Here is a 13,506-nt window from a genome sequence, read left to right on the forward strand (position 1 = left end):
TGTAGGTACAGTTATGTTAGCTCGCTGAGAAGAAACACACCTTAGCACGTCGTGCTAGATAGATTATGCTTTAAAGGAGTGCAACATGACAACCTAAGATCTTCAAATTGAACCAAGAAATGTACGTTAATGTATGTAAAAATATTTTTTAGCGCTGTAGGACTTAAACAGGTTGGAGATATGACCCGGTATATACCAGACTGACATCATGTCACTGCCATTTGTCATGACTCTCTCATGTGACAGATCGTATTTTATAAGCATTTTTATTTACAAATTTTTTTCTGTTAAGAAATGATTAAATAGCATTTAGCTTAACCTCATTTTTGCGGTGTATACTCTTCTTATCTACTATTGTTTGATCTAACTGTAATGTTACACAACATTCCACTTTACAACGTTTAAGTTGCGCACGCGCGTCTAATCTTCCCTAAGAGTTGCCACTTATCACCATTGTCACCGCTAAATTTTATAAGCATATGTCAAAAATGTTCTTTGCATTTGCAACTAGTAAGCATTGTTAAGTGTCTATCTTATACCTAATCCACTATTTTCTGAAAAAAATTACTAGGATTTTTATTTTAATACATTTTTGTAACATTTACCATAATAGCCGTATATTTTAGAAAAGGTACCATGTAACATATACTGTAGATATAGTATTATGTATGATATCACGAACTTATAAATAAATATATGTAGTTATATAATTAACATTCTTGGTACAGTTTCTTGTTTCGGTTGTAATTCTTTTTTATTTGTTTTTGGAATTGAAATGACAATTAAACATATTTTACCTACGAGGACGATCTCGGATTTCATAATTTGTTCCGTTTTCTGCCGCTTCTGTTGTAACCCCATTAGATACGAAGCTAGCTGTACTCAAGCACAGTTAATTTTAGGAACGCACTGTTTGGCCTTAGGGAGATAAAGGGAGAAAAAGAGCAAGTACAGTTGTACGCATATATGGGGGAATGATCTCAATACATTGCTGTCATAGAAAAACTCGATACTGACTCTAGTCCTACCCGATTTCAGTCAATTACGAGTGAATGAACAGTTTTGAAGATGATAATAAAATTGTATTAATATGTGTATAGAGTAAATGATAAAGCTTTACCACAAATTTATTGTTATTATTTATAGTTTAAACGGCTTTTAAAATCAAAATTCACCATTATGATAAACTTTTTCACTACTGAAAACCTTATATAATATCAGAATTTGTGTGCACACACACAAAGGTGCAGTGTTGGCCTAGTAACTTCAGCATGGGACTCTCAACTGAGGTCATAGGTTCGATTCTCGGCTGTACACCAATGGACTTTCTATGTGCGCATTTTACATTCGTTCGAACGGTGTAGGAAAACCTGAGGAAACTGGGTTGCATAATACCTAAAAAGTCGACAACGTATGTCAGATGCTGATCGCGTATTATATTGACAAATGATTTTGAAACAGATACAGAAATCTCTCTCAGAGTCTCAGACCTAAAAAGGTTGAAGCGCGACTGATTCATTAAAAAAAAATACACACAAAAACGGGTTTGCAGTGATTTAATGAATATAAGAATTAATGTTTTAGAATGATAATTTTCTAATTAAATGACATCCTTTTCCTTGTGACTTAAATTCTTGAATGCAATTGCAACAAGCATGAAAATTGCAATAATTATAAACTGCATTTACTTCATAATTTGCAAAATTGTTCTTGTCATCATTATGACTTTTAAGGCATAACAATTTGACGAGAGTTTACAGTTTTAATTAATTTAACATTAAATTAACTGATTACTCGCATTACTGCTTTAAGCTTTTGGTGTTAAGTGTCATTATTAAAAAGTTAATAACACTAACAAATGTATTAAGAATGAAATTGGTATATGACAAATTAAAAAATGGTCTTCAGTTTTAAGTCAAATTGTTTTTTTAAGTAGTACATACACCACTACTGATTTGTTTATTTGAATTATTTGGTAGGACTATAAGCGTATAGGTAATATACAAGCATAGATGAAGAACGGATCACTTTCTTGCTTTCTAAACACCGCTCTTTATAGTTCGGCAGTAAGCCTTCGAATACAAATTATGAAAATTACGATGTGTATATCCTTTACTATGCTTTTACTCATTGAATTAAACACACGAGAAGAAGCTCCCGAGACCTACATAGAACTCGGCTACGATCCCTTGACCACTTCTTACGTCCCTCTAATTGTCCCGAGCCGTTAGATCTTTAAAAGGGAAACTCGAGATTAACTGTAGTACTGCCCTGTGCAGTTATGATCCATTCCAAATAAGGAACGGCCCGCAAAGGTAACCGTATAGAAATAGAACTCTGATTTGTTCCCGATTTCCTTTTGTGGATTTTCGTGTGTGAAAATTTTGTGTCGCACGCAGCTGTTGCAACACTAGTAAAATCAAGTGACGAAATCCTTTCAGTGCGTATAGCACAATTCACGAAAGCAGTGTATTGCTTTGAGGTTAGAATGATAAAGTTTAGCTGCTATATTTCTCAGTGAAGTAATCTACGGTATTGATAGCGTAAATAAAGCGGCAACTTCTAAGAGTTAAACGATAAAATAACGGTGGCAAAACCAATTTTCTTTAACTAACAGCAACAAACAACTTGTACCATTGGAATCTACAATACCATTGCTTACATAAAAAACTTAACAACAAATAAATATCCGCCGATAAACTAATGTAACCTTCCATATTAATTATCAACGACTTTCGCGTCTAGGACCGCAATAAATGACACAATATATTAAGTAATAAATTAGATAAAATGTCTTCCGTGAAGAGTTATCAAGCGGAAGCTGCAAGGTTATCGTGAAACTTGACTTACGCATTCGGAAATCTTGGTAAACGAGTTATCTTCAAGGTACTGTAAATAAAATTAACAAATATTGGTTATATTAAACCTTTTTAAAACGTTAAACAAGTGTTTTTATTTTAAATAATGTTTATGTTTAAAATATACTATGGTGACTGCTCTGAAGAGTTGTTTCAGTTGATACCTGCTACGTTTCAACACTTTAAGACCCGTATCGTTCAAAAATTTTATCAGCATCACCTTGATGGCTGTTTCCACAGTCCACTTCACAATAAACTTTCTTTTGCGAACTAGCGAACTGTCAAATCGACTCCGGTCTTGTCGGTATCTTCCCTGAGAGATACGTCCTCCAATTGTTCAAAGTAAGAGTATACTCCTGCTTCACAAGTTGGCAACGCATCCACTAAAAATAGTTTTCCATGGGCTGCGATGCCCATTGCCGTCCATTAGGCTCGTTTGCCCCCCTTTTCCATAAAAAAAGATTTAATATGTTATATAAAGAACCAAATATATTTAAATAAAAAAAACAATCTAAGTTAAATTTGTGTCAATATTTTTATAAAACATTGTGACAAACGAATTGATATATTGTTCCTTAAAAAACTTGCTGGTACTGCTCATATTTTCATAGATGAGATTACTAAAGTCGATAGCGAAGGGAAATCCTAGTAGAAAAGGCTATCCCAGTATATTGATAACCATTTAAGCTGTAGCCGCATACATGCCACATACAATAGACTATTAAATCACATCAATTTGTCTGCTAGACGTTTATTCACTACCTTGTATAGCTACCTTCATTGAGTACCTCGAAAGCCTTTCAAGGAACACCAAACTTGGACCTTTGTTTTAAAACCTTTTGAAGTGCCGAAAAGTGCATTGTAATGTATTTTTAGTATACTCGTATTTTACTGTAAAGAATTGTTGAGAATGTGAGAGCAAGGCGTATGGTCGCTTATTGAGTGCGGAATATTGCAATGTATCAGAGCGAAGGGGAAACGTTGTTACCTATTCGTTTAGCGTTCCTTAATTATCGTCTCGGAAGGATTACTTATTTAGTTACACTTCGTTGTGAAAATGAATACAAATTAAATAATAAGAAGGACTAGGGCGGCTTTACCGCTTTCGAGCGATCTGTTCCTGGTAAGCTTTTAAGAAAAAGTTAGGTGAGTGAAATAGGTGCAAAATTATGTAAGATATGCAATTAAAAATAGATCTTTTAAGTAATATAAATTTATGATTAAGAAGGTTGTTTGGATAAGATTAAATTTCAAAGTCAAATCATTTATTTTAATTAGGCCTCTCAAAAACGCTTTTGAAGGTGAAAATTACAATGGTACTAAATGGTAGTTTTATATGGAGAAGAATGGGGAAGAAACTCCATACTTACTTTTAAAATAGTTATTACAATATTTTGTATACATTGATTTGATAATTATATGTGAAAACCTACAATAAAAAAATACCTCATTCTTTAAAAACTTTATTAGATAATAAATATTTTTATAGCGAAGTTTGTTCGTTTCTTTCAACCAGAACTAACTACTTACAATGTCAGAAAATGCAAATTTATTATTATATTATTTATTTATTATTCTTCTCTTCCGTTCTACGACCTTGATTTGAGAACTGGGAGTAAACTTAAAATTAGAAGCAATTACTGTATATTTATCTATTTTACTGACGTTCATAAGTGTACATTGTGTGTATGAATAAATGATTTTTTACTTTGACTTTGACTTCATATGTTCCTTCATTTTCTTCCAAAGGTCCAGGATTCCAATTACCAATTAAATATTAATACAAATCTCGCATTACATAAAACAACACTCAACAAACTCAGACTTATCGCACAAATAACTTTAGCACAAAGATTCAATTGTCTAAAACTACCGTTGCAATAAAGATTAATTATAGCTATCTCGTTGATATGATATTTATAGCTATTCAATATCTTGTAGCCCGTGCCTGGAGGACAATGGGGTAATATTAGCTGAAGATGCCACGTTATTATATTGCAAAGTAAAACCCGACGTGTGAAAATCCGAGGGAGAAGCTGGCGCGTGTCGATTAGATTTAAAAATAAAAGCTCTAAGAGGCTTCTTTATAAATAATAGTATTTGTGCGTTATGATAGGTTTTAAAACACAGTATGCCGTGACATTTGATAATAAATTAAAATAGTATTAATACATTTAACTAATTATTGTATTAACTAAAATTGTAAACAATCGTTTACCAGGTTGTGTATTAGGTCCAATTGTTACACAAGTAACCTACTAAAAACAATTGAAAATGTTTTGAGTCTCAATTGAAGCGAAGGGAACGAAAATTTACAAAAGTCTTTGCTTTGGACCAATCAACATAATAATGAAAGCCTGCGCAGTATATCACGCCTATTTGCTGCGCAAACGCCTCAACAGGAAACGTAATAATTTTCTTATTGATCTTTTATCATACGCTTCGAGGATATTGACAATGGCACAATGGGCAAATTAGCTGTGATTCTTGTTGCTTTTTGACGGTAAATATTTTATGCAGAAATAATTATAATAAACTTTGAGAAGTCTGAGATCGATTTTTAGGTTTGTTTTGGTTTAATTTGGTATTGTAGGAAGATTCGCTTAACCCAAAGAAGCTTTTTAGGAGGATTTGCACAATTTATCACGTTGTTTGCGTTCTCGGAAACCCAATAGCGGATGGGACATTTGTTTCATTGTTATAATATAACTCCAGTTGTGCTATAACCGTATATGGGTCCTGGCCTCAGATTGCTTCAATTTCTTTGCTCATTTTTATTTCACAGACATGATTAGCCTTTTGTTTGACAGATTTCAGCGATTTTTAAATTTGAAGCATGCTGGTTTCCTCGCGATGTTCACCGTGCGATGTTCGCACTGACTACCCCAGTAATGAGAGTCGCATCAGTAAAATAATCACTGTTCAAGTAAAATTAGAAAGAGATAATCCTTTTAAACTAATTTTCTATCCATATACACAAAACATTCTTTCTCACAAAGAAATTAATCAAAACTTTAATTTCCCTAACACAACAATACAATAATTAACAGTTAACCGGAACGAATGAAAACATAATAGTTCATAACGAAGCCCCATAACCCCATCACTAATGGTTTTTGCTACAATTCCTGCGCACGCGTGTCCAATTTCCTTTTATTTGATACACGGATAGAATATTGAACAAATTACTAATAGAGTGTTGTAATATCATTGATAATAATCAGATTTCTTTACCATCTTGTTTCACTATTATGGTTACAAGGATACTGCCTCCACGCCGCATGAATACTAAATTAGGTATATGGTTAAAAAATACATAAACACACACATATTCCTACCACAAGCTGTTAATTACCTCGAATATAGAAACGAAAAACTAAGTTTTTTTAAAAATATAGAATTCTGTATCTATAGTCCAAGTGATATTCTATAAATTTGGAGTTTCATAGTCTACTGTTACTATTGCTATTATAAAGTGACCTAATCGCGAATAACTTAGTATGTATAAGGGAAATAGAGTTGTTTTTATCTTTCAACTTTCTCTGCAGTTGTGATACTTTTGACATTTAACACCACTTGTCTTCAGTCACCGTGACCACGCACGTTGAACGTCGGTTAAAATTTAGAATTATGTAAATAATTATAAGTTTTAATAACAATACATAGCTTTAATCCGTTCAAAAAGTGTTTACTTAATGTGTAAAAGCTATTTTAACAAAAGACAATACTATATATAAGGGATATACTATATTTTAAAATGTTTAAACAACTGCGAGAAAGTAAAGTAGAAAATCATAAAAGATAATACAAAGAAAAGCTAAGGAATCAAAAGCTTGAAATACAACATTGAAATAAGCATATTTATTACCTGTTAGTCTTTCCGCAAAAAGGGGTATCGAAAAACAAGCTGATACACAAATGAAAACAATAAGAGAAATGTGCCATATAAGGTTTCGAGATGCGCACCCGTCAGAAGACACCATATTAGGAGCGCCACAAGAACTCAACTATGCCTGACAAATAAGCGGACAATTTGTTTAAATACCCTTTTCACAGGAGGACCGAAATTTATTTAGACACGCTGAGACTTTAAAATTTAAAGAGGGTCTACAAAAAATATTCGAGCCGAGAATTTTGGCTGACAAGCTGGAATAGGATTTTGCAGACGAGATTCCATGTTTGGTCCTTTTAAATTAGAAGTTACTTTGATTACTAGACTTTTTTTCCCCAGTTACTTTATTAGAATGCTTATGATGTACTTAATTGTTACATGGCTAGGACAGTAATTCGGCAGTACCACATTGCCTTAGCTTCAATGTTCCTGATGGGTATGTCAGAAAGTGACATCGTCCGTCGTTACTTCATGTGCCCACAGGTAGGACTGAAGTTCTGTAAAGGGCACCCAGGATTCGCTGTTAACGAATAACATAGATTAACGTACCTTTTTTATTTTACGTTGAGTGAACTGGCAAAAATTCTATTACTGTGTGCCTATAGTTTTTTATTATTATGTAATTTAGTAATAAATGTATTTGTATAAATTCAACACAAATACATCTATTCGAAGAAATCTAGTATTTACCACCTCTACTCTTGTAAATGAATACTTTCTTTTCTTTAAAATTGTCATCGTCAGTCTTTCTATCACACCTAATTTACACAGCGTTAGTAATGACAATACCACGAAGTATATTCCTAGCATCATTCCTCCACCACGTCATATTAAATGCATCATTACTTAGAAGTCGTGGTAGTGTGAGTGGAGACAAGTAAACAATGCAGGTACTAAGAAACTGTCTATCTCGTCACCGATCTGTCGCTGCCTTATACAGCTTATCAAGTCGTACTTGAATTTATCCTTCATCAGTGGTTTCAGAATGAGGATGGGAGGTTGAAGATTGTACAGCGATTATTCTTTTTGATGGAACAGAGGTGTGAAATTATCTTGTAGAAAATGATACGATTGTATGGGGTCATAATAAAATTTGTCGAAGTGTACACATGTGTTGCTGAAATTTATTAATGTTTTATTTGATTTATAGTTAACCCATAGTAGAACAATGAAATAAATAAATGGCTGTATGTTAGGTATGAGATTCTAACATTGAGTCATGATTTTATTTTTAAAGTTACTCACGTATTTACGGTATTAAATGTAAAAAAATATCAACACACATTGAGATAATATATTTCTAATCGACTCCATATATTTTCTAGTTATTCTTGTTCCATGGAGCCACGATGAATGCGACGGATACGACTCGATATCTAATGATTTATCGCGCGATGGATTTGCAATTACAATCGACGATGTGTCGCCGGTATACTGATCTACGGTTAAGAGAAAAATGTGGCAAACATGTACTTACATTATATTATTTTTTTATTTACACTTCGTTACCATACATATAAAAAACAGGTTACAATAGTTATTAGGCATCGGGCCGCCTTATCGCTAACAAGCGATTACTTCCAGCCAACCATTGTATGGAAAAATAAAAGAATAAATACCTACTGAGGGTAAAGTACAAGTGCATAAGAAAGAACAAAATTACATGTAAAACTAGAATTTTACATGTAATTTTGTTCAAAACTAAATAAAAATTTAAATTTACTATTTTCTAATCTAAAAATAATATAATAATAAACAATTAACGCTCATCTTAGGGTAAATGAGTCGTAATTAATATATATGTTATTATGAGGTAGAAGAGAAATGGACAACGGGACAATTCTTAAATGAATTTAAAGACGGAGCTTGTCTAATATGATAGGTCAGTTCCAAAGCAAGATACATTACACAGTAAAGTGATTTTTAAAACGTCTATTAAACTAGCAAGATCTCCTGAAAGCGTCTCGTGAGAATGCAATGAAATATTAATACAACTTGTACCGCGTGTGGCGAATACAAACACAAACGCATAACATTAGCTTATCCAAGTAATTTGTTATAAATAAACGATTGTAGCAAAAACTCGCCGATCGACTAACAATTATAAGTTTGCATTGTTAGTACAGGGTGTTCTCTAGATTAACGTTTAGCATGTTCACACTTTCACAGTTTTCACTGTTAAAGATTTGTAGGTATGACACATTTGACCTATAAACCAAACTAACATAACGAAATAGGATTCATTTGGGCTTTATAAATAAGGCAATATATATGCATAAACACATACGATTTGCTGCGTGTGGACATATTTGTGTCTCACATACCTCAGACAAGCACAAAATCAGACCGCAAAACGGCTCAAATATAAGTCCTTTCTCCAACGGTGATTTCATTTTGAGTACAGACTTAAGATTTAAGTTGGCACCTGGTAGATCGTACCAGTGAACCCAGAGCTGATGCTTTCCTCACTAAACGACTAAGTATAGCAAGTTCACTGCCACAGGGATCAAACATTTAAAACTTGTATAAATTTTCTATATTAATATAATATATATATTCTATAATCTTCATTTTTATTTACCCAAAGCTTAGCTTTTAAACTTTTAATAATATTATTATTATTACTTTTTCTAGATTTTAGTTTAGTTTAGTTTTAGTTAGTATTTCTAGTGTTACATGTAATATTGTTATTTTAATATTTTTTATGCACTTCTTGTACTTTACTCTACATTAGTGTTTCTAGCAATCCCTTGTTAGCGAAAAGGCCTCCAGATGCCTAATATCTTATGGAACCTGTTTTGTATGCTATGTTTAATCTAACGAAGTATAAATAAACCTATGTAGTTTAAGAATATTGTAAATACTGTGTTGAAAATATTCGTAATATTAGATTAGAAATTTAAAAATAGCTCAGAAATTCCCAACAGCCTGTATATACGGCATCAGACATCCCAGTCACGTCGATTACAAATGAAATAAAACAGCTAAACAAATTGCAACAACGGCCTGAGAAGGTACCGTTTTTGCACTAATTCGGCATACCCCAATAAAAATTCCTTCCCCATAAGGGAGCGGGCAAAAAGCATCCTCGAAGCTTGACTGATCGCGGGGAATGCAAAAAGTGAGGGATTGAAAGCGAGCCGACCGCATGAATAACCATGTGAGTAAGCGCTCTACTAATTCCCTCTTTACGTATTAGACGTTTATTACAAATAGCGCTACAACCTTTTTTAGGTCTGGGCCTCAGATTTCTGTATCTTTTCCGTGATCATTTCTAATAGGTCATCAGCCTTCTGTACCACACACTGTCGACTTTTTAGGCCTAACGCATGCCGGTTTCCTCGGGTTTGCCCCACCGTACGACCGAGTATTAAGTGCTCATATAGGCAGAATCTCCATTAATATATGGGGATCGAACCTACGGCTCCAGAGATGAGAGTCGTACATTGATACCACTAAGCTAACACAAGTATTAGACGTTGAGGGAAAGTAAATTATGCGAAATTAATCGATCTATACGATAGAAAAGGTTCTCTAAATATAAGGTAATATGAAGAGATGAAGTTATTAGATACTATAAAAAAATTACTTATACGCTGTGAAAAACGTCAGCTCTGAGGGACCGGTCATATAATATTGGTCTTTTCCATATTAATACGTATTACACTAAAGCTTTTAATACTTGTAAAAGTTGTTTCAATGTAGCAAAGAGATGAAATTACATTGGCATTATACTTTGTTTTTGAGTCAGAAGATAAAATCATATTAAAGTTGTAAAATTTAATTTCTGAATATTTTCGCGTTAATTTATATTTTCTTTTGCAATAAACAGCCTTTTAGCATTATGCTGACCCATCAGTGATAGCGCAAACGTCCTCAAGTTGTAAAGCTTACCCCATTTCGACTCGATTGACCCACTTTCGTACCAAATTGATGGTTATTTTGGCAAATTATACTAGCAAAAGGTCACTGTGATGATGCACAGTTAATTACATGGGACGACGCCACGTCACACTCACCTCAGTGAGTCTTTACTTAGCTCGAGGTAACTATACCTATATAGATATAGTATACATATATATACGGAGTATAATTTGAATGGCTACTAACAACGATTATATTGTTATTCTAATCGAATAATTATTATTTTCGGAAGAGTGCATTTTTATATCAGACTCATTCAAAATTTCCTACAACAAGCAGTTCATTTGCTAAACTGATAACTTTAATAAAAATATTGATGTCGTAGAATATTGTGCCTTTCTGTAGCTTAATTCTACGCTGGAGTTTTAATTGCAATGGTTATTAGTTAAGATTATTTCAAAAATAACTAATATTATTTCAATAAAACTTAAAACATATTATTTCAAAAATCCTTTTGCACACAAGAAATGAATCACTTGTCCCAAATCCGTTAGTACATAAACCATACCACTACATTATATATGAACTAAATGACAAGTTTATTATGTCTGCTGGGTGGAGCAGGAAGGGTGTAGTCGTCCCATAAACTTTATAGGTCACTCTTATGGGGTCACCCGTCAGTGTCTTCGCAAATGCCATTCATTTGAAACAATATAACTATTGTCTTTTGCAGACGGTCTACTGTGTTCGAAAAAAAGCTTGAAATTAGAAGATGCCATTTTTGAGAGACGGTTATAGAAAACTGACGGTTAACTTATTTGAATTGGATATTTTTTGTTTCTTTTATAAGTAGAAAATAAGCACATTTATAAAACACACCAAAGAAATCGGACCTCATACTAGTTTATTAAAGACACATTTCTGAAGGCATTGATTAATATGACAACCAAGACACATTTTTTTTCTAAAAAGACAGAAGAAATCAAATATTTCTCAGCTAGCAAAATTCAATTGACTTGTATTTTTCTTTACTTATTATTCATGCTACCTCAAATATTTCAAGATCATAATTAGCCAAATCGATCCAGCCATTCTCAAGTTTTAGCTAGGCCCAAGCATCTGTAGATCAACGCGGCATTCTTAATGGATAAAAGATCTAAGCTTATTTAACTTAAAAAAAAGCCAATGGTATAACCCTTGGTTAGCCAAATTTTAAATATGCACATAGTAAGAAACGTCTTTTGGTGTACAGCCCTGGTTCGATCATACGACCTCGACTAGAGTGAAACACTCAAGCTTTGTGGCCAAACTAAATACTGAGAATGTAACCGTTGACTAGGCTTGCTTATTTAGTTTATTTTCCTTGCAAAAGCTATATTAAACTTACCACAATAGGCCCATTTCTGCCTGTACTCGTAAGGGTCGCTCCAAACCATTGATTCGATTTCTGGTCTATCTGTCGATGGGCACTGTCTACGTTGTTATCTGCAACAAACATGTATTGTTGGAGTCACATTAAGGTTTTAGGTACATAAAAGTCTCACTAAAAACAAAATTGCACACCTTACTCTCTGGTCTCTTTCTTTCATGATGTGTTTATGCTTTGATGAAAAGAGACGAGTACATACAATTGGACTGATTAATCCTTTACTAAACGCGTATTACTTCAAATAGATAGAAATATTTAAATGTAGAAGATCATAGTTCACTGACATTAACAACAGTAAAAAAATTCGCGGAGTAAGAATACTGTTTTGTAATATTCCGCGGTAAAGAGCCGTAAATCTTATAAGCTTTTTATCTCCATAAATAATTGTAAAAGATCAAAATTGCATGTACACGAGTATTAAGATAAGATCGATACTGAAATTATACTTGAGTGAAAAATCAGAGGCAATAACTTAATTTTATATCCCAGAGGCATCATACGCGGTTTCAATTTCGTAACGGCAGAATTGTGATGGATACACGCATTCTGCTAACGGCTGTTTCCATCCGCTGTTTCATACATTCTACATAAATTTTATTAACAAATATATTGTTGCTGTTGTGTTTAATGTCCCATTTTTTAAATAAATGTGTCTTCCCTGTGACATCATGGAACATTACGATCTAGCCTAACTTAAGACTAATAAGTAATTTTAGCCTATGCTAATTTACTAATAAGGACATTTTACATATGAAAGTGTCTATTAACACTACTACAGTCTCTATTAGAGGGGAAGACTCTTTGTTCTTGTGTTATATTTTTTAATTTCAGTTAAAGTATATTAATATAGGTAAAAGGGATTCGGCAACGCGTTGGTTTTTTCATAAGGCATTCAGTTAAGATACTGAAAACTATCAGTCATACAACATTCTCCATCCATCCGGGACTTATTCACTGCAAATCCAAACAGTCTACGAAAAAATGCATTAAATTCTTTAAACTGTCGAACAATGGAAACAAACTCATGATGCATCTTATCGCGCAAGAGTATTTTAAAGATTCTTGTACAGTTAAAAGGCAGTTATGATTAATATCCAAGTGAAAGCGTTAATTATTTTTAATTATTTTTCGAGCTAGGCGTGTCTTATAAATGGATGATGAATGGAAAATAGATTCAATACGTATACTGAAACTACTTTAAACGAAAGATTTTAACTTATTTATTTACTAAATGTTTGAAGATTTTTATAGTAAAACATTTCGATTCAATGGTGTTCTTAATAAAAAAGTGGCCAAGAAACGTGTATTTTAATTGTATTCAATTTATTATATTTATTATTTTGGACCAAGCGAGTGTCACGCATTAAAATAGTCGAGTGCGTTTAGACGAAACAACAAAATATACAACGTCCGGATTAAGACGAGATTACGTTACGAATGTTATACAATAAATTGTTAACTAA

The 13,506-nt window shown here is 33.0% G+C and overlaps 1 protein-coding gene across 4 annotated transcripts in view; it reads right to left on the reverse strand.

Moving 5' to 3' along the window:
• The window catches only part of LOC123717128 (integrin alpha-PS2), an 87,808-nt gene that overhangs the window by 29,190 nt on the left and 45,112 nt on the right, over positions 1-13,506 (reverse strand). For all 4 annotated transcript variants that reach the window (XM_045672982.1, XM_045672963.1, XM_045672973.1 and 1 more), the window contains exon 3: positions 12,002-12,099. In XM_045672982.1, the coding sequence (XP_045528938.1) occupies positions 12,002-12,099 (98 nt within the window). The remainder of the gene's footprint in view (positions 1-12,001; positions 12,100-13,506) is intronic.

This window comes from Pieris brassicae, chromosome 2 (assembly GCF_905147105.1).
Source record: "Pieris brassicae chromosome 2, ilPieBrab1.1, whole genome shotgun sequence".
NCBI classification, from domain to species: domain Eukaryota; kingdom Metazoa; phylum Arthropoda; class Insecta; order Lepidoptera; family Pieridae; genus Pieris; species Pieris brassicae.